The 25,127-nt window shown below is 47.9% G+C and overlaps 2 protein-coding genes across 2 annotated transcripts in view; both read right to left on the bottom strand.

Annotated features, from left to right (window-relative positions):
• LOC309526243 (uncharacterized protein) overlaps nucleotides 1–25,127 on the bottom strand; it is a gene marked incomplete at its 5' end in the record, with an annotated part of 48,654 nt that overhangs the window by 2,826 nt on the left and 20,701 nt on the right. Inside the window, 2 exons of the mRNA XM_082212156.1 lie at nucleotides 1,019–1,192; nucleotides 3,181–3,260. Of these exons, the coding sequence (XP_082068282.1) occupies nucleotides 1,019–1,192; nucleotides 3,181–3,260 (254 nt within the window). The remainder of the gene's footprint in view (nucleotides 1–1,018; nucleotides 1,193–3,180; nucleotides 3,261–25,127) is intronic.
• Nucleotides 10,948–25,127, bottom strand: part of LOC309527269 (uncharacterized protein) — a 74,383-nt gene continuing 60,203 nt past the window's right edge. The window contains exon 7 of the mRNA XM_082213952.1: nucleotides 10,948–11,325. The gene's annotated coding sequence lies outside the window, so the exon portion shown is untranslated. The remainder of the gene's footprint in view (nucleotides 11,326–25,127) is intronic.

Raw genomic sequence — 25,127 nt, 5'->3', positions numbered from 1 at the left:
ATCTAAGCACAACGGCCACAAGAGCTTTTGACTAGGAATTCGGCTATGCGAAGTTGAATGTTTTCTGTTCTCCGCTGTTTACCCTTTTTTGTTTCAATTTATACCAATTCATGAACTCAGTACTCATATACTGATCACCAACGAGGAACGACATGTTATTCCTGCAAATTTATTCTGCAAGTTTTGAGATATTCAAATGACATGAGAAGAATGAGCCTATACATTTGTATCATTTATTGGTCCTATAATCCTTGCTTTTAAAAGCAATAAAAAGTTGTTCCAAAAAGAAAAGATAATGGGGCAACACACGGAGGCCCCACCTGCAGTCAATCCTGAAATTAGGATCAGGTAATTTAAGAATTTAGGATCAGCTTCTAGTGCTGCGCGATGGATCAGTCACTTGTTCTGTTGCTCTGTTCTCTCCTATCTCTCCTCCTCCCCCCGCCCAATTTTAACCAATTCATGAACTCAGAACTGATACACTGACCACTAACGATGAACCATATGTTATAGAAATTCCTGCAAATTACTTCTATTAGTTTTGAGAATCACATGAGAAGACTAAGAAGACTCAGTCTACATATTTGTATCATATATTAGTCCTATATGATCCTTGTTTTTAAAAGAAAAGGAAAAGTTATTCCTAAAAGAAAAGTAAAAGGCGAAACACAGAGGCCCCATCTGCAGTCAATCCTGAAATTAGGATCAGGTAATTTAAAGAATCATGGCTTCTAGTGCTGCGCGATGGATCAGCGAGTTCTCTGACATTGGTAGGGCATTCAGAGCACAGTACTGGCGCCAATACATCGCGGTGGCCGGGGAGCTGTGACGTATTCCTGGCTCAAATTGCCCGGAGATGTCAAAGGCGCTGGAAGGCAGGTGGAGGAGCCCAAAAAGGTCCCCATCTTCTCAAACTCCATCCGCCTGCCTGCCTCATCCCACCCCCAAAATGAGCAAGCCCCAGTACCTCTCCAGCCCCATCCATCCATGTCCCCATCTCCCCTCCCCTGGGACTCACCAGATCTCTTGGAGGTCCCTGGGAGGCAACGCTCAGAGGCTGTGAGGAGGGATGCAGGAGACAACCTGACCAGGTCAACTGTCCATCTTCCCCCTTCCATCCTCGCTAGCTTTACAGATTCAGTCTCTTTCATCCTTCCTGAGGAGTCGAGAAGCCACCACAAGCTGCAGGGCCCTGGGAGAGAGGAAGAAACAAAGGGAGCCTCAGAGGCCCTGCAGGGATTCTCCTGCCCTAGATATTCCCCTGCTCCTGGAGAAGCACAAATGGGGCAGCCCCTTCCCAACAGAAACCCCATTTGAAACATCTCCAGTGATTCCAGTTTAATCTGTTTGCACCTCACCCCGCTTCGTAAGGCTGGCATGGTCTGCACACTAGTGACCTGAGAGTGGACCCCATTGAACTCAGTGGGGCTTATGAATAGAACTTGGTGCAAAAACCAGGCACCATCCTGTCCCCAAGCCTGAAAACTGCAGCCCCAGAGCATGGGCAGAATACAGCCGAGTAGCTATTACATGTAGGTGCCCCCACGTCTCAGTGCAAGAGATGCCTTAGCAGTTGAGCTGGCTGGGCCCCAAACCTCTTTCTGCTCATCATTAGAGCTGCTGAGAGACCCTAGAAGGCTGGGAATAGGATCTGGCTCCTGCTGTTTCTTAGCCACCTCCTCATTTTCCTTATTCACGCAAAATGGAGTGATTTTTGGGTGTGCTTTCTTTAGAGAAGCTCTCTTTGGAGCAGGGCCCATGGCACTCGGGGAGAGACCAGAAATTTTGTAACCACTCCAGGTCAACACCATCATTTCCCTTAATTCCATATCATGTTTCCTTATACCATTTGTAGCAATTAAAGCTTTTCTAACTTTAGTCTGCAGCAACTTCTGTGTCATTCACTTAGTGTTCTGCAGAATGCGGAGGCTAGACTGGTGACTGGGAGTGGCTGCTGGAACCATGTAAGACCGCTCCTAAAGGAACTACATTGGTTCCCAGTATGTTTCCAAGCAGAATTCAAAGTGTTGATGCTGACATTTAAAACCCTCAACGGCCTTGGCCTAGGATACCCGAAGGAGCATCTCCACCCCCATCGTTCAGCCTGAACACTGAGATCCAGCACCAAGGGCTCTCTGGCGGTTCCCTCACTGCAAGAAGAGAAGTTACAGGGAGCAGGCTGAGGGCCTTCTTGGTAGTGGCCCCCTCCCTGTGGAACACACTCCCATCAGATGTCAAGGAAATGAAAGAACCACATAACCTTTAGGGGACATCTGAAGGCAGCCCTGTATCGGGATGTTTTATTATGTTTTTATATGTGCTGGAAGCAGCCCTGAGTGTCTGGGGAAACCTAGTCAACTAGGTGGCAGATTATTATTATTATAATTATTATTATTCATACAGGATGTTGATGGCGGTGGCAGCTTCACCCCAGTGCCTTGCCAGGGCAGGAGGGGCTTGGTCTTCCTAAAAATATTGAGCTGAGCAAGGCTGGATGCAGCTCCTGCTCCCAAGAGTGGCACATGCCAGTCTGTGCACTGGCTCAGCTGGGAGGGGGCAGATGTTTAACAAGGTTGGAAACCAGATCTCACCCGGCCCTGGGGACTCCCCCCAAGAATCCTGGGAGCCAGAATTGGTTCAGGACCCTGAGAGTTGCAAGGAGACAGCTTCAGCCCTGCTGCGCAAAGACTGCAATTCCCAGAGTGGTCACCAATCCACCCTTCTTGCCAGGGAACTCTGGGAATTGTATTTGGGTAGCTGGTGGGAGAGGGTCTCCCCTCCAGTCTCCACACTTGGGGGGGGGCTGTATCTCCCCACTCCACAGGGCGTCTCCTTCCTCGGATTCCATGGATGCTTCTCTGTGTTATGAAATGCGACTTTCCCCTCAGTCTGAAGGGGGCTTATTTGCATGCCCCCCTTTTGTTGCCCCAAAAAGGACCCCTCCCCAACAAGGAAGGCAGCATCTTGATCCAAAGGAAGAACAGAGTCGCAGACCTGCTGGACACTCAGCCCCTCCCTGGCCTGGCAGAGAGGAACTGGGGGCAGGACCCTCTGCTCCCTGACTTTGGGGGTCTCCCCCCCCCATGCATGAGCTGGACGGGGGGGCTTGCCTCCTCCCTTGCAGCCCTGGGACCCCCTTCTCCCCGCTGCACCCCAAGGGGGAAGAGAGAAGAGACTCACCGGATTCCAGGAGGGGCACCGAGGAAGTTTTTGCAAAGCAGAGAGAACAAAGCAGCCTCCTCTTTGCTCGCAGGGAGGGACTGGGCAGGGAGGGGCTTCTGCTCTGGAGGACCTTGCCCTCCCCCACCCTCCCCTTCCTGTCCTCTCTAGGAATCCCGCTCTGCTCCTTTTAACCCTTGGCAAGCCGAGGGCTTGTGATGTATGGAAGTGAGAGCTGGACCATAAAGAAGGCTGATCGCCGAAGAATTGATGCTTTTGAATTCTGGTTCTGGAGGAGACTCTTGAGTCTCATGGACTGCAAGAAGATCAAACCTCTCCATTCTGAAGGAAATCAGCCCTGAGTGCTCACTTGAAGGACAGATCCTGAAGCTGAGGCTCACCTCATGAGAAGAGAAGACTCCCTGGAAAAGACCCTGATGTTGGGAAAGATGCAGGGCACAAGGAGAAGGGGACGACAGAGGACGAGATGGTTGGACAGTGTTCTCAAAGCTACCAGCATGAGTCTGACCAAACTGCGGGAGGCAGTGGAAGACAGGAGTGCCTGGCGTGCTCTGGTCCATGGGGTCACAAAGAGTCAGACATGACTAAACGACTAAACAACAACAACAAAGCCGAGGGCACCCAGACCGCCCCTCCCTCCCTCCCTCTCCCTGCCTGCTTCTGCGCTCTAGGGGCTGCCCTCCCTTCTCCATCTGGGCCAAGGACTCTGCATCAAGGCCCGCCCCCCATCTTATGCACACTGACTACAAGGGAGGTGGGGGTTCCCGGGTACCATTCTGCCGTGTGCATCTGGATCCCTACTTTGAAATGACTCAATAATTGAATGTTAAAGCGCCTTTCCTGGAAGCGCCTTCCCTGGGACCCACAGGCAGGGTACGAGGGATCCGGCTGCGAAGTTGGGGAACTGCAGGGTTTCCTTGGAAGTCTCCCCCCCCCCACGCGTTTCTCTTTTCCTGGGGGGCCAAGAGATGCTCCCCTGCCCTGCACCCCCAGGGGCCCCTTTGGGGAAACTGCAATGCGATGCCCACCAAAGGAAAGCGAAGGTGAAGGACCCTTGGACCTTTGTCCGCAAACAGCTTCCCCCCCCCCTTTCTTCCCCCACACCAAACATAACCACAGTTTTGAAAATCCTCCATACTCTGGGCATGTGCAGATTTCGCAGCTTTCTGCAAACCAGAGTCAGGGAAGAAGTGGCCAAAGAACCACCTTGCAGAAAAGGGGCCTTGTGGGCTGAGGTGCAGGATCCCTGATGATCCAGTACAGGAAGAACTGAACAGGGAAGAACTGCCCCCCCCATCATAGGGGGGTGGTACCCCCGCCTGACTTGCAGAAATAGACTCCCGGAGGAGCGAGCAAGGGAGGCGGATGGGCAGAGAGGACAAAGAGATGAAGATGCAGTGATGGGGAAGGGAGGGTGCCCCAAAAAGGGCCCTTACTGGGCCCCGGATCTATGCAATCCAGCTGCAAAGCGGGAACCGAACACCTGCAGGGCTTGCCTGGCAGGATGAAGCCCCTCCCCCCCCAGGAGATTACCCTCCCCCCACGCACAATAACACTGGGATATTCAAAAGGTAAAGGACCCCTGGACGGTTACATCCAGTCAAAGGCGACTGTGGGGTTGGGGTGCTCGTCTCCGCTGTCAGGCCGAGGGGGCTGGCGTTTGTCCCCAGACAGCTTTTCCGGGTCACGTGGCCCACAGGACTAAACCACAACGGGGTACAGTACATTGGTGCAAACCAGAATGCACAGAAATGCCACAACTACTTGCACTGGTATGTTTTTGAACTCTTAGGTTGGCAGAAGCTGGGACAACGGTAGCTCACCCCGTCGTGGGGATTCGAATCCCAACCTCCCTTGTCCTTCAGATGAGGGTCCCCATCGGCAAAGAGGGCCCTCAGGGTTGACTCCCCAGGGAGCGGGTAGAAAGAGGCACAGGAGCCAACTCCCAGGGGCCACGGTTCCATTGTCCCCCTTCCAAAAAAAGTTGATTGACATTAAAATGGTGAGGGGTGTGTGGCATCATCTCATCCATTAGCCTGGGAGGAAGAGGGTGGGGGAGGGAAGTCCAGCCAAGCATTGCCAGGGGACGGTTGGGGGCGCTGGCAGAGAATTTCCTGGAGGGGCTCCAGAGCTGCCTTGGCGTCTTCCTCCTGCTCAGGTATCTGATTGAAGTAAAGCGGGGGGTGGGGGTCCTAGTCCCACCGCACCCCCTTCCTCCAGGGAGGTTGGATTCATGGAATCCTAGGAACTAAGAGAGAGCCATCCAGCAAAAATCACAGAGAGCATGCAAAGCTAACTCTTTATTAGCAGAAACAAGGACTGCTCCAGGGAGCCAGGAATGGTCAGCACTCAACTCTTCTCAGCAGTTGCAGAGATCCGGGTGGAAGAATCTGCAGCCCAGCCCTTTGCGGTTCTGACACACAAGAGCCAACTCCTAGGGGCTGATCGGCTTTGCCAATAAAATATTTGTGGGGTCCTGGCACCCCCAAAGTTAACCGGCACTGCCATTCAAATAGAGTGTGTGCACGGCATCATATGATCAATTCTGCTGGACAGCGATTGCCTGGGCCCTCCTATTATTTTATTCAAGTCGGCACATCTGCTGAGAAGAAACAACGGAGGAGGATTGGAAAAAAATTAAGGACTATTTACAAAAATTTTAAAAGTTATATGAATGTTAAGAATTCGCATGATTTGGAAAATTTAGCTCCAGCAATAAGATTTGAGGGTATCGGAAATTAAGTTATATTAATGAAAGGATGAATGTTTAAAATAATATTGCATTTGAGTAAATTGATAATAAGTATTTTAAACTTAAAATATAATTATTTGAAAGAACAAAAGAACGCACGAAACAAGGTTATAATTTGCTGATATTTTTATTGTAAAGAACGCACGGTGAGGGAGACGGGAAGTCCGGTTGGTTATGGAAAAATGTTTTGAAAGGTTGATTCTCTTTTTCTTTCTTTTTTCTTTTCTGTTACTTCTTTGTATATCTGACATTATGATACCATCGACCATGGTATCCTTCTGGAGCGACACTCCGAACTAGGAGAGTTTGGCATGACTTTTTGATGGTTCCAGTCCTAGTTGGATGGTCGTTCCCAGAGGGTGGTACATGGGGAGTGATTTTCAGCCCCATGGAACCTTCAATGTGGGGTTCCGCAGGGCTCAAGCCTATCCCCCAGGTTGTTAAACATCTACATGAAACTGCTGGGTGGGGTTATCTGGAGGTTTGGAGTATGTTGTCAGCAGTACGCTGATGACACTCAGCTCTGTTTCTCCTTTACATCTGCAGGTGAGACAGTGGAAGTGCTGGACCAGTGTCTTGCCTCGGTAATAGACTGAATGAGAGCCAACAAACTTAAGCTCAATCCAGATAAGACCGAGGCACTATTAGTGGGTGGTTCCCTCAGCCACCTGCTCTTCACGGGGTCACATGTCCTCCGAAGGAGCAGGTTCACAGCTTGGGGGTACTCCTGGAGCCTTTGCTGTCTCTCGAGGCTCAGGCGGCCCAGAGTGCCTTCCATCAGCTTCGGTAGTAGAAGTAGAAGCTGTGAGGATACTGTCTACTTTGGTCTCATTTCAGTCAGGAAGGGAAAGATCTTCTAGAAAGAGAAGAATCCCAAACCAGTTATGAAGGGTGTGGTGACCCCCTGGGTCTTCTATACTGTCAGAAGTACCTCAGGAGCGTGGAAACTGACAGAAAGTACCACCTTGCTTAAGAATCAAAATATTAAGTTGCAACAACTAAGTTAAGGAGCTGAAGTGAAATAACTGGAAATAAGCTCAGCATTGGCCACCCTCTCTAGACACCTGTAACATCGAAGAGGAATAACTTTAAAAAAGCAACAGAAGTTTTAAAAAAGCTGTGCATTTACTACTTTGTTTAGAAGCCTGTAACATACACTAAATTTAGTACAATTTATTAATAGGTTTACTGTTTCCTGAAAGAACATTATCTATCTCCTGACACATCCTTTGCTTTTTTCAACTTTCTTCTGTAAAATAATCTTTCTTGTTTGTTCAACTTCTGCCAGAGTCTCCAAGGATCATTGTTTACGTTCACACAGAAAGATAGTCCTCTTTTTATTTTAAATTATCCCATTAATAATTGGGACAAAATATTTTAAAAGCTGGCAAAGAGACCTTGCCAATTTTATATGGCAAGGGAAGAAAGCCAGAATAAAATCAAATAATGATGGGGCCAAAAGAAACGGGGGCATTTGCAGTCCCAGATTTAAGAAGATATTTTGAAGCAGCGTGCTGGAGTTGGATGAAAGAGTGGATGTTACTAAAAGATAATGAACTTTACGAACTAGAAGGCTGGGAAAAAATGCAGGGTTGGCATGGATATTTATTCTATGGGAAAATACAATTGCATAAAGGATTTATGAACCGCCTTGTGAAAAAGGCCCTATTTGAGGTATGGGAGAGAACAAAAGAGAGAATTATAGAAAGAACTCCAAGGTGGACCTCTCTAATAGAGGCAACCTCAACATGAAAAAAAAATAATTGCCTGGCCAACTTATAGAGATTTAGCAGAAGCAATGAATGAAAATACAGTGGTACATCAGGTTAAGTACTTAATTCATTCCGGAGGTCCGTACTTAACCTGAAACTGTTCTTAACCTGAAGCACCACTTTAGCTAATGGGGCCTCCTGCTGCTGCCACACCGCCGGAGCACGATTTCTGTTCTCATCCTGAAGCAAAGTTCTTAACCTGAAGCACTATTTCTGGGTTAGCGGAGTCTGTAACCTAAAGCGTATGTAACCTGAAGCGTATGTAACCCAAAGTACCACTGTATCAAATTAAAAGAATACGAAGAACTCAAAATACCGGGAATAAATTGGTTAGAATATTTCCAACTTAAGGCTGCATACAAGAAAGATATAAAAACTGTTGAATAGTATTATTGCTTTATTGTTTGGCGCCCAGCCACACTTCCCCTGCGAGCCTCTGCAGGTCGTAAAGCAATTAGCAAAGTTGCACAGCGGTCGTGTGTCGAAAGAGCAGTAAATCAGTCCCAAACGTTTCTTCTGTCCTAATATCTCTTTATTGGAACAAAATAGCGTATTTACAATCTCCAACATCCATCCGTGTTAAGCTGCATCTTCTCTCTCTCCTTGCAGCGTCTTAACTGAACGCTTTCGATTTCCACTCAGTACACAGCATTCCAAGCTGCTTTCCTCACGTTCTGACTTACTTCCCTTGTAATCGCCTCCTCTCAGGCTCGAGGCATAGAAGGTTAACCCTTCACTACACCCAACAAAAAGTAGGGGATTTGGGAAATAAAATATCAAAATTAGAAAGAGAGGTTTTACAAAATAATCAAAAAACACTCTCTAAAATATATAGATTATTAGATAAAGTCCTCCCAGATCAAGAAGTCAAAGGAGAGAATATTCTAAAGTGGGAACGGGATTTAGGATATACAATTGATTCTGAAGATTGGAAAAAGTTTTGGGGGGAAAATATAAATTTTACAGCTTAGTATTCATTAAGAGAGAATTATATGAAGATGCACCACAGATGGTATATGGCACCAGACAGACTGGCAAAAACAAATAGATCAAATAGTAATAAATGCTGGAGATGTAATAGAATGAAAGGCACTCTATAGCATATGTGGTGGACATGTCCAGAGATCAGAAAATTTTGGGAGATGATCCATGAAGAGATTAAAAAATTGATAAAGTATCATATATCAGGAGGGCAGAAACATATTTACTAGGAATCTTCAGTAAGCATATCCCCAAAGACAAAATTAACATCTTTCTGTATGCAACAACAGCAGCAAAAATGTTGGTAGCCAGTCATTGGAAAGGAAATTATATCCCAACAAAAGGGGACTGGTTAAGTAAACTATGTGAGTACCTGGAGTTAGCAAAATTGATGGATTTAATAAGGAATAAATCCAAAACTATAATACAGAAACAATGGGAATGCTTACATGAATATTTATACAAGCAGAGCTCAAATACGAAAGTTTGGCTGTGCTTAGACTAACCTTGTGAAGAATATAGAGAACATAAAGATTTGACGGATTATGAAAGAACCTAAGGAAGGGAAATGATTGAAGAACAGATGTAAAGGCGAGCAAGATAACTAAGAGACGTGTGGTGGAAGTTTTAAAAAATATTTTAACTAGGATTTATATATTGTAATGCTTGAAGGAGTCAAAATTAAGGGAGTGAAGCAATTAGCAATTCAAGCTAAAGAGCTAGCCCAGGAAAATGAAAAAAAAAAAGTAACTACACTATCTAAACAGGGGTCAGAATAGCCGGACCCCCAGAGAAGAGCTAATATGATTCTGGGAGGAATTCCGGAAGAAATACAGGCTAAAGAGTTGGAAGAAACTTTGAGTACCTGGCTATGCTCCACCTCCATCGTTCTGCCCGGACACTGAGGTCCAGCGCCAAGGGCCTTCTGGTGGTTCCCTCAGTATGAGAAGCCAAGTAACAGTGAACCAGGCAGAGGGCCTTCTCGGTAGTGGCACCCACCAAACTTTTAGAAGACATCTGAAGGCAGCCCTGTTTAGGGAAGCTTTTAATATTTAATAGGTTATTGTATTTTAGTGTTTTCTTGGAAGCCGCCCAGAGTGGCTGGGGAAACCCAGCCAGATGGGCGGGGTATAAATAATAAATTAGTAGTAGTACTCAAGGAGTTAGTTTGAAGGCAGAAGATGTGGAACGAGCCCATTGCTGCCGAGGGCCTAAGGGGAGAAAATCCCCCAGGAATGTAATAATTAAATTTTCTAGAAAGAAGCTGCAACAGCAGGTATACCAGACTTTGAAGAAAATCTGGGATATCATATAGTTAAAGGTATGTATAGAGGAGAGTCCTTAAAGGAGAGCCAGTGTGGTGTAGTGGTTAAGAGCGGTAGTCTCGTAATCTGGTGAACTGGGTTCGCGTCTCCACTCCTCCACTTGCAGCTGCTGGGTGACCTTCGGCTAGTCATACTTCTCTGAAGTCTCTCAGCCCCACTCACCTCACAGAGTGTTTGTTGTGGGGGAGGAAGGCAAGGAGAATGTTAGCCGCTTTGAGACTCCTTCGGGTAGTGACAAAGCGGGATATCAAATCCAAACTCTTCTTCTTCTTAAAGTCATTGCAGGAAGTAATAGAGAATATAGGTAACCAAGATGTGGAGGAAGGAAGAACAAGTTAGCGAAGCAAAGGTCGAAAGGATAATGAAAGGAACAGATGAGATTAAAGTAAGCAAATTTAGAGAGCTGAAATTAAAATTATTTCTAAAATGGTACAGAACTCCAGCCCAGCTTGCTAATATGGTAGCAGGACTGAATTCTAGCTGTTGGCACTGTGAATAAGTCAAGGGATGGTTTTCCCATATGTACAGGGAATCCCCAGAGGCAAAGGAATTCTGGGGGGAAATCCTAAACGTTATTAATGAAATTTTTAAAGTGAAGCTCTCAATAGATTTTGATTTCATGACAATGGATATACTTGGAAACATGGCAACAGAGAAAGGTGACCAGTTTACCTTCAAAGCTATGATATTAGCGGGAAAGGCAACGATAGCTTTAGGTTGGAAAGAGAGAGGAAAATGGACAGTAGAGGCATGGAATACTTATTTGTTTGAACTTATTTCGTCGGACATTGTCGCAGTCATGTCACAGGAGACGTATGACAGCCCATGTCGCAAGCGTAGATTTCGGCAAACTTCACTTGAAATAGATAAGCCCCCCACCCCCGTTCCTTCAAGCCCTCCTCATAAGGCTTGGTTTCAGACCCTGGATCATCTTGATTGACTCCTATGCATCATCTTCATGAAATTTTCCCTTAGCATGTAGCTAGATGCAAACCTTAAATTTACTTTCCACAGTTGTTCCCATAAAGCAAAGTCAATGTTTTGTCCTACATCTCTGGCCCAGCTTCTCATTCATGATTTTATCATTTCATTCTTTGTATCCCACTCCAGTAACATTTAGATAATATTTTAACCCTGGAGCCTAATAACTCCCTTTCATACTGTGAGTTTTGTTCTGCAAATCCGTTTAAAACAATCTAACTTAAATGTTACATTCAACTGATGGTAAATTGACCAGTCTCCCTCCCACCTAGAGGAAGAAGTTCCCTTTATAGGGACCCCACATACAATGAAGCAATACCACACGGCCCTAAACCTAACCTCCTAATACATTGACCTCAGCAGGTATTGGTCTGCTGTGTCAAAGTTTTACTGGACGTTTGGACAATATTGGTGAGAGCACCTGTAATCTCAGGGTCACCACTTCCCCTTGAATAAGAATCACTTCCATCCGAACCAGTAAGTATGTCTGTAATTATGACAATCTGACCAATGCCTAGATGACTTAAGCCCTATATCAGACTCCTCTCCATGGGTTTCCCCCCAAATATAGAGCATGGTCCAATCCCCTGGACATTCTCAGACATACAGAAGTCCTTCTCAAGGTCATGAAGGCATCTGAAGAGGTGATTCAAGCAACACAAAAGAAGATGTCTCCTAAAGATCAGGAGGAACTTTTTGATAATAAGAGCCAGTAGTGAAAAGGAACTCCCTCAGAAGGGGGTGGACTCTCCTTCATTGGAGGTATTTAAGAAGTTGGATGGCCATCTGTCATGGATGCTTCAAATGAGATTTCTGCATTGGCGGGAGTTGGACTAGATTCCAAATCTATCTATTATTCACCCTGCTGTGAGTTCTTGAATTGACTTTTTTACGAGGGAAATTTTATCTACATTCCATGCGCTGATATGCTTTCAACCCTGTATGAATTATTTGGTGGGCCAAGATAGTGGCACTCTGACTGAAGCTCTTCCCACATTCCAAACACTAAGAAGATTTCTCTCTGGTGTGAATTCTGTGATGGGAAGTGAGACTGCAGCTGTGACTGAAGCTCTTTCCACATTCAAAGCACCGATAGGGTTTCTCCCCTGTATGGATTCTTTGGTGGGAAGTGAGATTATTTCTGTGACTGAAACTCTTCCCACATTCCAAGCACTGGTATGGTTTCTCTCCTTTATGAATTCTTTGATGGGAAGTGAGATGTGATCTGTGGCTGAAGCTCTTCCCACATTCCAAGCACTGATGTGGTTTCTCTCCTGTATGAACTTTTTGATGGGAATAGAGACTACTGCTCTGACGGAAGCTCTTTCCACATTCTAAGCACTGATATGGTTTCTCCCCTGTATGAATTCTTTGATGGGAAGTGAGACACTCCCTCTGACTGAAGCTTTTTCCACATTCCAAGCACTGAAAGGATTTCTCCCCTGAATGAATTCATTCATGGGAAGTGAGATGGGTGCTCCTACTGAAGCTCTTCCCACATTTCAGGCACTGATAGGGTTTTTCCCCTGTATGAATTCTATGATGGGAAGCGAGATTGCTGTTCTGACTGAAGCTCTTCCCACATTCAAAGCACTGATATGGTTTCTCCCCTGTATGAATTCTATGATGCAAAGTGAGACTGCTGCTTTCACTGAAGCTCTTTCCACATTCCAAGCACTGATGTGGTTTCTCTCCTGTATGAACTTTGTGATGGGAATAGAGACTCCGACTGTGGCTGAAGCTCTTGCCACATTCCAAGCACTGATAGAATTTCTCCCCTGTATGAATTCTTTGATGAAAAGTGAGAGTGTCCTTTCGACTGAAGCTCTTTCCACATTCCAAGCACTGAAAGGGTTTCTCTCCTTTATGAAGTTTTTGATGGGAAGAGAGACTGCTGCTCTGACTGAAGCTCTTCCCACATTCCAAGCACTGATATGGTTTCTCCCCGGTATGAATTCTTTGATGGGAAGTGAGATTCTGCCTGTGACTGAAGCTCTTTTCACATTCCAAGCACTGATAGGGTTTCTCCCCCGTATGAATTTTTTGATGGGAAGTGAGAATATACTTCCGACTGAAGCTCTTTCCACATTCTCTGCAGTGATACAATTTCTCTCCTCTGTGAATTCTTTCATGTGAAGTGAGGCTATCCCTCCGAATGAAGCTCTTTCGTTGATGGGAGGTGGACTGGGAGCTCTGGCCGATGTTCTCTCCATACTCTGAATATTTATTTGATTTCTCTGATATGTGGATTCTGTTGTGGTCCCCCTTGTTCTTCCCTTCCCATTCATCACCAACTGCAATGAAGAGAAAATATAATTATCGCCTCAAGAAGAAACCCACCACCTGACCCCTCCCCCAGCAATGCACTGCCACGTTAGGGTAAGTCGTGCTAACTCTGCATTGCTGCCCCGGACCCCAACCCCACTCAGAGCGAAGGGGACGTGGTTCACATCCATCATTGAACAAAGTTAGTGAATGCTTGTGATAAAGGAAGGACTGAAGTTAGATGTGAGGCCTTACAATAGTTTTCACTGCCTTTGTTGGCTGGTATTAACTGACATATTGCTTGGCTTTTATCTGGGATAGATTTGATTTGGCTCATTCCTGGAATCCACCCCATATGCAAGGTCAGTCATCTCTTTGGTCAATCAAATGCAAACAGAAGCCAAAACGACAAACCTGACAGAAGTTACTTCAACTTCCTAAAAACTCTCAAGCCCACATTTAAGAAGGCCCGGGTGGTTCAGACAATCCTGGTCATTGTTTCAAAAGGCATGACCAGACAAAGAATATTCACAAACCGTTGATATCCCTCCATTCAGGGCTCACGGTGTGGATGTTAAAATCCCAGATGCTGTTGGTCTCCATCCAAATACTGGAGGTTCATCAAATAGAAAAGGGGTGTCCAACAGGTCGATCATTATCTACTGGTAGATCCCTGCAAGGTTTTGGTCAATCGCAGTCCATCGCTGGCCCCCTCCCGGATCCTCCTTCCATTGTTGGAGAATGGAAGACAGAGCTTACAAACTGAGGCTGGAGGCTGGTTTCCCCCCAGCGCTCCTTTGGTGCGTTGCTAATAAAAGCTCAACAACTTTGACCTGAACCCCTCAAAAACAGGGGTAGATCACTCCCAGTTTTTAATTCTGCGAGTAGATCGCAGTCTCTTGGAAGTTGGCCACCCCGAAATAGAGGTATGTATGGAATTTCAAAATTGATGTTTAATGAGAGGGTCCATGATCCCACAATTCTCCTCCTTGACTTCCTTACGCAAAGCTCTCTTGTCAGGATCCAGCAACATCCGTGCCTCCTCTGAAACAAGCAGGAACATCTTCACCCGCACACTCCCCACCAGCTGTTGCCTCAATCTAAATTTGGTCTAAATTTAAACTTTTTAATAAATCTCTTACTTCACTTCTCATTTCTCCTCTCATTTTCATGAGGAGACCAACTCTGTATACCGTATTTTTAGCTCCATAGGGTGCACCGGACCATAGGGCGCACTTAGTCTTTAGGGGGGAAATAAAGGGAAAAAATTTATTCCCCCCCCAGCCCCAAAGAGCAAAGAAACCAAGACAGTAAGCAGGATCCATCCTGCTGGCTGTCTTGGCTTCCTCTTTAGTCGCACGCAAACTCTCCAGCCGGGAGAGGCTGCGGGCGGCTTTGGCAGAAGCAAAGACAGCGAGCGGGATGGATCCCGCTAACTCTCTTGGCTTCATTTTTAGCCTCCGTCCCCAGAACAGGCAGCTATCCACAAGCCTTTTGATCGCGGTGGGAGTTCCCGCCAGGCTCCGAAGGCTTGCAGATAGCAGCCTGAAGCCTGAAGCCCGGGTGTGCAGCGCCAACCCCCGCTGCGCACCGACCCCTATCGCCCTCCAGGCTTCAGCGAAAGCCTGCATTCGCTCCATAGGACGCACAAACATTTCCTCTTCATTTCTGGAGGGGGAAAAGTGCGTCCGATAGAGCGAAAAATAAGGATAGTTTAATTGGTAACATAAGATGGAAAATGACTATTACTCACACTTAATCTAAGCACAACGGCCACAAGAGCTTTTGACTAGGAATTCGGCTATGCGAAGTTGAATGTTTTCTGTTCTCCGCTGTTTACCCTTTTTTGTTTCAATTTATACCAATTCATGAACTCAGTACTCATATACTGATCACCAACGAGGAACGACATGTTATTCCTGCAAATTTATTCTGCAAGTTTTGAGATATTCAAATGACATGAGAAGAATGAGCCTATACATTTGTATCATTTATTGGTCCTATAATCCTTGCTTTTAAAAGCAATAAAAAGTTGTTCCAAAAAGAAAAGATAATGGGGCAACACACGGAGGCCCCACCTGCAGTCAATCCTGAAATTAGGATCAGGTAATTTAAGAATTTAGGATCAGCTTCTAGTGCTGCGCGATGGATCAGTCACTTGTTCTGTTGCTCTGTTCTCTCCTATCTCTCCTCCTCCCCCCGCCCAATTTTAACCAATTCATGAACTCAGAACTGATACACTGACCACTAACGATGAACCATATGTTATAGAAATTCCTGCAAATTACTTCTATTAGTTTTGAGAATCACATGAGAAGACTAAGAAGACTCAGTCTACATATTTGTATCATATATTAGTCCTATATGATCCTTGTTTTTAAAAGAAAAGGAAAAGTTATTCCTAAAAGAAAAGTAAAAGGCGAAACACAGAGGCCCCATCTGCAGTCAATCCTGAAATTAGGATCAGGTAATTTAAAGAATCATGGCTTCTAGTGCTGCGCGATGGATCAGCGAGTTCTCTGACATTGGTAGGGCATTCAGAGCACAGTACTGGCGCCAATACATCGCGGTGGCCGGGGAGCTGTGACGTATTCCTGGCTCAAATTGCCCGGAGATGTCAAAGGCGCTGGAAGGCAGGTGGAGGAGCCCAAAAAGGTCCCCATCTTCTCAAACTCCATCCGCCTGCCTGCCTCATCCCACCCCCAAAATGAGCAAGCCCCAGTACCTCTCCAGCCCCATCCATCCATGTCCCCATCTCCCCTCCCCTGGGACTCACCAGATCTCTTGGAGGTCCCTGGGAGGCAACGCTCAGAGGCTGTGAGGAGGGATGCAGGAGACAACCTGACCAGGTCAACTGTCCATCTTCCCCCTTCCATCCTCGCTAGCTTTACAGATTCAGTCTCTTTCATCCTTCCTGAGGAGTCGAGAAGCCACCACAAGCTGCAGGGCCCTGGGAGAGAGGAAGAAACAAAGGGAGCCTCAGAGGCCCTGCAGGGATTCTCCTGCCCTAGATATTCCCCTGCTCCTGGAGAAGCACAAATGGGGCAGCCCCTTCCCAACAGAAACCCCATTTGAAACATCTCCAGTGATTCCAGTTTAATCTGTTTGCACCTCACCCCGCTTCGTAAGGCTGGCATGGTCTGCACACTAGTGACCTGAGAGTGGACCCCATTGAACTCAGTGGGGCTTATGAATAGAACTTGGTGCAAAAACCAGGCACCATCCTGTCCCCAAGCCTGAAAACTGCAGCCCCAGAGCATGGGCAGAATACAGCCGAGTAGCTATTACATGTGGGTGCCCCCACGTCTCAGTGCAAGAGATGCCTTAGCAGTTGAGCTGGCTGGGCCCCAAACCTCTTTCTGCTCATCATTAGAGCTGCTGAGAGACCCTAGAAGGCTGGGAATAGGATCTGGCTCCTGCTGTTTCTTAGCCACCTCCTCATTTTCCTTATTCACGCAAAATGGGGTGATTTTTGGTTGTGCTTTCTTTAGAGAAGCTCTCTTTGGAGCAGGGCGCGTGGCACTCGGGGAGAGACCAGAAATTTTGTAACCACTCCAGGTCAACACCATCATTTCCCTTAATTCCATATCATGTTTCCTTATACCATTTGTAGCAATTAAAGCTTTTCTAACTTTAGTCTGCAACAACTTCTGTGTCATTCACTTATTGTTCTGCAGAATGCGGAGGCTAGACTGGTGACTGGGAGTGGCTGCTGGAACCATGTAAGACCGCTCCTAAAGGAACTACTTTCAAAGTGTTGGTGGTGACATTTAAAGCCCTAAACGGCCTCTGCCCAGGATACCCGAAGGAGCATCTCCAACCCCATCCTTCAGCCTGGACCCTGAGGTCCAGCACTGAGGGCCTTCTGGCAGTTCCCTCAGTGCAAGAAGAGAAGTTACAGGGAAGCAGGCTGAGGGCCTTCTTGGTAGTGGCGCCCTCCCTGTGGAACACGCTCCCATCAGATGTCAAGGAGATGAGTAACTATGTAACCTTTAGAAGACACCTGAAGGCAGCCCTGTATATTGTACGTGCTGGAAGCCGCCCAGAGTGTCTGGGAAAACCCAGTCAACTGGGTAGCAGGTAAATACTATTGTTGTTGTTATTATTATTATTATTATTGACACAGGATGCTGATGGTGTTGCAGCTTCACCCCAGTGCCTTGCCAGGGCAGGAGGGGCATGGTCTTCCTAAAAATATTGAGCTGAGCAAGGCTGGATGCAGCTCCTGCTCCCAAGAGTGGCACATGCCAGTCTGTGCACTTGCTCTGCTGGGAGGAGCAGATGTTTAACAAGGCTGGAAACCAGATCTCGCCCGGCCCTGGGGACTCCTCCCAAGAATCCTGGGAGCCAGAATTGGTTCAGGACCCTGAGAGGTGCAAGGAGACAGCTTCAGCCCTGCTGCCCAAAGACTGCAATTCCCAGAGTGGTCACCAATCCGCCCTTCTTGCCAGGGAACTCTGGGAATTGTATTTGGGTAGATGGTGGGAGAGGGTCTCCCCTCCAGTCTCCACACTTGGGGGGGGCTGTATCTCCCCACTCCACAGGGCTTCTCCTTCCTCGGAGTCCTCGGATGCTTCTCTGCGTTATGAAATGCGACCCTTCCCCTCAATCTGAAGGGGGCTTATTTGCATGCCCCCCTTTTGTTGCCCCAAAGACTCCCCCCAACAAGGAAGGCAGCATCTTGATCCAAAGGAAGAAGAGAGTTGCAGACCTGCTGGACACTCAGCCCCTCCCTGGCTTGGCGGAGAGGAACTGGGGGCAGGACCCTCTGCTCCCTGACTTGGGGGTCTTCCCCCCCCCCTGCATGAGCTGAGCGGGGGGCCCCTTGCCTCCTCCCTTGCAGCCCTGGGACCCCCTTCTCCCCGCTGCACCCCAAGGGGGAAGAGAGAAGAGACTCACCGGATTCCAGGAGGGGCACCGAGGAAGTTCTTGCAAAGCAGAGAGAACAAAGCAGCCTCCTCTTTGCTCGCAGGGAGGGACTGGGCAGGGAGGGGCTTCCGCTGGGGAGGACCTTGCCCTCCCCCGCCCTCCCCTTCCTCTCCTCTCTAGGAATCCAGCTCTGCTCCTTTTAACCCTTGGCAAGCCGAGGGCACCCAGACCGCCCCTCCCTCCCTCCCTCTCCCTGCCTGCTTCTGCGCTCTAGCGGCTGCCCTCCCTCCTCCATCTGGGCCAAGGACTCTGCATCTAGGGCCCCTGGGGGTGCAGGGCAGGAGAGCATCTCTTGGCCCCCCAGGGAAAGAGAAACGCGTGTGTGTGTGTGTGTGTGTGGGGGGAGACTTCCAAGGAGACTCTGCAGGTCCCCAACTTGGCAGCCGGATCTCTCGTACCCTGCCGGTGGGTCCCAGGGAAGGCGCTTCCAGGAAAGGCCCTTTAACATTCACTTATTGAGTCATTTCAAAGTAGGGATCCAGATGCACACGGCAGAATGGTAACGGGGAACCCCCACCTCCCTTGTCGTTCGTCTGCACAAGATGGGGGGGGGCCCTGCCAGCGGAGACGAGAGCCCCAACCCCACAGTCGCCTTTGACTGGACATAACAGTCCAGGGGTCCTTTTGCTTTTGAATATCCCAGCGCTGTTGTGCGTGGGGGGAGGGTAATCTCCTGCGCGGGAGGGGCTTCATCCTGCCAGGCAAGCCCTGCAGGTGTTGGGTTCCCACTTTGCAGCTGGATTCCATAGATCCGGGGCCCCTCCCTCTCCCTGCCTGCCGTTTTCCTGCTTCTGCGCTCTAGGGGCTGCCCTCCCTTCTCCATCTGCCCCCCCCCCATCTTATGCAGACTGACGACAACGGAGATGGGGGTTTCTGCAGTCTTCAGTGTGAATCTGGATCCGTACTTGGAAATGACTAAAAAACTGAACGTGAAAGGGCCTCTCCTGGAATCGCCTTCCCTGGGACCCACCGGCAGGGTACGAGGGATCCGGCTGCGAAGTTGGGGACCTGCAGGGTTTCCTTGGAAGTCTCTCCCCCCCCCCACCCACCCACGTTTCTCTTTCCCTGGGGGGCCAAGAGATGCTCCCCTGCCCTGCACCCCCAGGGGCCCCTTTGGGGAAACTGCAATGCGATGCCCACCAAAGGGAAGGCGAAGGTGAAGGACCCCTGGACCTTTGTCCGCAAACAGCTCCCCCCCCCTTTCTTCCCCACACCAAACATAACCACAGTTTTGAAAATCCTCCATACTCTGGGCATGTGCAGATTTCGCAGCTTTCTGTAAACCAGAGGCAGGGAAGAAGTGGCCAAAGAACCACCTTGCAGAAAAGGGGCCTTGTGGGCTGAGGTGCAGGATCCCTGAGGATCCAGTACAGGAAGAACTGAACAGGGAAGAACTGCCCCCCCCATCATAGGGGGGTGGTACCCCCGCCTGACTTGCAGAAATAGACTCCCGGAGGAGCGAGCAAGGGAGGCGGATGGGCAGAGAGGACAAAGAGATGAAGATGCAGTGATGGGGAAGGGAGGGTGCCCCAAAAAGGGCCCTTACTGGGCCCCGGATCTATGCAATCCAGCTGCAAAGCGGGAACCGAACACCTGCAGGGCTTGCCTGGCAGGATGAAGCCCCTCCCCCCCCAGGAGATTACCCTCCCCCCACGCACAATAACACTGGGATATTCAAAAGGTAAAGGACCCCTGGACGGTTACATCCAGTCAAAGGCGACTGTGGGGTTGGGGTGCTCGTCTCCGCTGTCAGGCCGAGGGGGCTGGCGTTTGTCCCCAGACAGATTTTCCGGGTCACATGGCCCTCAGGACTAAACCGCTTCTGGCGCAAGGGGTACAGTACATTGGTGAAAACCAGAATGCACAGAAATGCCACAGCTACTTGTACTGGTATGTTTTTGAACTGCTAGGTTGGCAGAAGCTGGGACAGGCTAACGGGAGCTCACCCCGTCGTGGGGATTCGAACCCCGACCTCCCTTTTCCTTCAGATGTGGGTCCCCATCGCCAAACAGGGCCCTCAGGGTTGACTCCCCAGGGAGGGGGTGGAAAGCGGCTCAGGAGGCAACTCCCAGGGGCCACGGTTCCATTGTCCCCCTTCCAAAAAAAGTTGACTGACATTAAATGGTGAGGGGTGTGTGGCATCATCTCATCCATTAGCCTGGGAGGAAGAGGGTGTGGGGAGGGAAGCCCAGCCAAGCATTGCCAGGGGACGGTTGGGGGCGCTGGCAGAGAATTTCAGGTTTCCCTTCTCCGAGACGCGCGATTTGATTTTTTTTGCGTCCCCTCGCGCCATTTGGCTCCAGGGACCACACATTTGCTCAATAACACGCAGAGACATTTCCCCTTCCTTTTCAGGAGAAAAAATCTGCGTGTTATAGAAGGAAAAATATGGTACATGGGGAGTGATTTTCAGCCCCATGCAACCTTCAATGTGGGGTTCCTCAGGGCTCAAGCCTATCCCCCAGGTTGTTCAACATCTACATGAAACTGCTGGGTGGGCTTATCTGGAGGTTTGGAGTATGTTGTCAGCAGTATGCTGATGACACTCAGCTCTGTTTCTCCTTTACATCTGCAGGTGATGCAGTGGAAGTGCTGGACCAGTGTCTTGCCTCTGTAATGGACTGGAGAGAGCCAACAAACTTAAGCTCAATCCAGATAAGACCGAGGCACTGTTAGTGGGTGGTTCCCTAGGCCACCTGCTCTTCACGGGGTCACGTTTCCTCCGAAGGAGCAGGTTCACAGCTTGGGGGTACTCCTGGAGCCTTTGCTGTCTCTCGAGGCTCAGGCGGCCCAGAGTGCCTTCCATCAGCTTCGGTAGTAGAAGTAGAAGCTGTGAGGATACTGTCTACTTTGGTCTCATTTCAGTCAGGAAGGGAAAGATCTTCTAGAAAGAGAAGAACCCCAAGCCAGTTATGAAGGGTGTGGTGACCCCCTGGGTCTTCTATACTGTCAGAAGTACCTCAGGAGCGTGGAAACTGACAGAAAGTACCACCTTGTTTAAGAATCAAAAATATTAAGCTGCAACAGCTAAATTAAGGCGCTGAAGTGAAATAACTGGAAATAAGCTCAGCATTGGCTATGCTCTCTAGACACCTGTAACATCGAAGAGGAATAACTTAAAAGAAGCAACAGAAGTTTAAAAGAAGCTGTGCATTTGCTACTTTGTGTAGAACCCTGTAACATACACTAAATTTAGTACAATTTATTAATAGGTTTACTGTTTCCTGAAAGAACATTATCTATCTCCGGAAACATCCTTTGCTTTTTTCAACTTTGTTCTGTAAAATAAAGCTTTCTTGTTTGTTCAACTTCTGCCAGAGTCTCCAAGGATCCTTGTTTACGTTCACACAGAAAGATAATCCTATTTTTATTTCAAACTATCCCAATAATAATTGGGACAAAATATTTTAAAAGCTGGCAAAGAGACCTTGCCAATTTTATATGGCAAGGGAAGAAAGCCAGAATAAAATCAGAAATAATGATGGGGCCAAAAGAAATGGGGGGATTTGCAGTCCCAGATTTAAGAAATTTTGAAGCAGTGTGCTGGAGTTGGATGAAAGAGTGGATGTTACTAAAAGATACTGAAGTTTTGGAACTAGAAGGCTGGGACAAAATACAGGGTTGGCATGGATATTTATTCTATGGGAAAATACAATTGCATAAAGGATTTACGAACCGCCTTGTGAGAAAGACCCTATTTGAGGTATGGGAGAGAACAAATGAGAGAATTATAGAAAGAACTCCAAGGTGGACCTCTCCAATAGAGGCAACCTCAACATTTAAAAAAAAATTGCCTGGCCAACTATTAGAGATTTAGCAGAAGGAATGAATGAAAATACAGTGGTACATCAGGTTAAGTACAGTGGTGCCCCACAAGACAAATGCCTCGCAAGACGAAAAACCCGCTAGACGAAAGGGTTTTCAGTTTTGGAGGTGCTTTGCAAAACGAATTTCCTATGGGCTTGCTTTGCAAGACAAAAATGTCTTGCGAGTTCCTGCGGGGTTTTTTCCTCCCCCCCTTTTCCCAAGCTACTAAGCCGCTTATCAGCTGATCCGCTAAGCCGCTTAACAGCTGATCCGCTAAGCCGCTTATCTGCTGATAATAATAATAATAATTTATTATTTGTACCCCACCCATCTGGCTGGGCCTCCCCAGCCACTCTGGGCGGCTTCCATAGAAACCAAAAATACACTAAAAAATCACAGATTAAAAACTTCCCTGAACAGGGTTGCCGTAAGATGTCTTCTGAATGTCAGGTAGTTATTTATCGCTTTGACATCTTATGGGAGGGCATTCCACAGGGCAGGCGCCTCTACCGAGAAGGCCCTCTGCCTGGTACCCTGTAGCTTTGCTTCTCGCAATGAGGGAACCGCCAGAAGGCCCTCGGCGCTGGACCTCAGCGTCCGAGAGAACGATGGAGGTGGAGACGCTCCTTCAGGTATACTGGGCCGAGGCCGTTTAGGGCTTTAAAGGTCAACACCAGCACTTTGAATTGTGCTCGGAAACGTACTGGGAGCCAATGTAGGTCTTTCAAGACTGGTGTTATGTGGTCTCGGCGGCCGCCCCCAGTCACCAGTCTAGCTGCCGCATTCTGGATTAGTTGTAGTTTCCGAGTCACCTTCAAAGGTAGCCCCACGTAGAGCGCATTGCAGTAGTCCAAGCGGGAGATAACCAGAGCATGCACCACTCTGGCGAGACAGTCCGCGGGCAGGTAGGGTCTCAGCCTGCATACCAGGTGGAGTTGGTAGACAGCTGCCCTGGATACAGAATTGACCTGTGCCTCCATGGACAGCTGTGAGTCCAAAATGACTCCCAGGCTACGCACCTGGTCCTTCAGGGGCACAGTTACCCTATTCAGGACCAGGGAGTCCTCCACACCAGCCTGCCCCCTGTCCCCCCAAAACAGTACTTCTGTCTTGTCAGGATTCAACCTCAATCCATTAGCCGCCATCCATCGTCCAACTGCCTCCAGACACTCACACAGGACCTTCACCGCCTTCACTGGTTCTGATTTGAAAGAGAGGTAGAGCTGGGTATCATCTGCATATTGATGGACACCCAGTCCAAACCCCCTGATGATCTCTCCCAGCGGCTTCATATAGATGTTAAAAAGCATGGGGGAGAGGACGGAACCCTGAGGCACCCCACAAGTGAGGGCCCAGGGGTCTGAACACTCATCCCCCACCACCACTTTCTGAACCCGGCCCAGGAGGAAGGAGCGAAACCACTGCATAACAGTGCCCCCAGCTCCCAGCCCCTCTAGACGGTCCAGAAGGATGTTATGGTCGATTGTATCAAAGGCCGCTGAGTGATCCAGCAGAACTAGGAAACAACTCTCACCTTTGTCCCTAGCTCGCCGGAGATCATCAACCCATCTCAACCAAGGCAGTTTCAGTCCCATGATGAGGCCTGAATCCCGATTGGAAGGGATCCAAATGGTCCGCATCCTCCAGGTGTGCCTGGAGTTGTTCGGCAACCACCCGCTCAATCACCTTGCCCAAGAATGGAAGATTTGAGACTGGGCGATAGTTGGCCATACTGGCCGGGTCTAAAGATGTTTTTTTAAGAAGCGGTTTAATGACAGCCTCTTTCAGCGGATCTGGGAATGTTCCCTCACAGAGGGAAGCATTCACCACCCCGCAGAGCCCATCGCCCAGCCCTTCCCGGCTTGCTTTTATTAGCCAGGATGGGCAAGGATCAAGGAGACAGGTGGTTGGTTTCACGCGTCCAAGCAGCCTGTCCACATCCTCGGGGGGTAACGGATTGAAATTGATTCCATGCAACTTGACCAGACAGGGCTCTAGCACTCTCCCGCCCCAGCCCTGCTCCCACAGTGGTGTCTAGCTCCTTCCGAATATGAGTGATTTTATCTGCAAAAAAATTTGCAAAATCCACTAAGCCGCTTATCAGCTGATCCGCTAAGCTGCTAATCAGCTGATCCGCTAAGCCCACTAAGCCGCTAATAGTGCTAAGCCGCTAATGGGCTTGCTTCGCAAGACGAAAAAACCGCAAGACGAAGAGACTCGCGAAACGGATTCTTTTCGTCTTGCAAGGCACCACTGTACTTAATTCATTCCGGAAGTCTGTACTTAACCTGAAACTGTTCTTAATCTGAAGCACCACTTTAGCTAATGGGGCCTCCTGCTGCTGCCGCACAGCCGGAGCACGATTTCTGTTCTCATCCTGAAGCAAAGTTCTTAACCTGAAGCACTATTTCTGGGTTAGCGGAGTCTGTAACCTAAAGCGTATGTAACCTGAAGCGGATTTGTAACCCGAAGTACCACTGTATCAAATTAAAAGAACTCAAAATACTGGGAATAAATTGGTTAGAATATTTCCAACTTAAGGCTACATACAAGAAAGATATAAAAACTAGGGGATTTGGGAAATAAAATATCAAAATTAGAAAGAGAGGTTTTACAAAATAATCAAAAAACACTCTCTAAAATATATAGATTATTAGATAAAGTCCTCCCAGATCAAGAAGTCAAAGGAGAGAATATTCTAAAGTGGGAACGGGATTTAGGATATACAATTGATTCTGAAGATTGGAAAAAGTTTTGAGGAAAAAATATAAATTTTACAGCTTAGTATTCATTAAGAGAGAATTATATGAAGATGCACCACAGATGGTATATGGCACCAGACAGACTGGCAAAAACAAATAGATCAAATAGTAATAAATGCTGGAGGTGTAATAGAATGAAAGGAACTCTATACCATATGTGGTGGACATGTCCAGAGATCAAAAAATTTTGGGAGATGATCCATGAAGAGATTAAAAAATTGATAAAGTATCATATATCAGGAGGGCAAAAGTATATTTACTAGGAATCTTGAGTAAGCATATCCCCAAAGACAAAACCAACATCTTTCTGTATGCAACAACAGCAGCGAAAATGTTGGTAGGCAGTCATTGGAAAGGACATTATATCCCAACA

Source organism: Podarcis vaucheri (assembly GCF_965113315.1).
Source record: "Podarcis vaucheri genome assembly, chromosome: 2".
Classification (NCBI taxonomy): Eukaryota; Metazoa; Chordata; class Lepidosauria; order Squamata; family Lacertidae; genus Podarcis; species Podarcis vaucheri.
The sequence above is the reverse complement of the archived record's forward strand: the minus strand, read 5'-3'. Positions and strand labels throughout refer to the sequence as shown.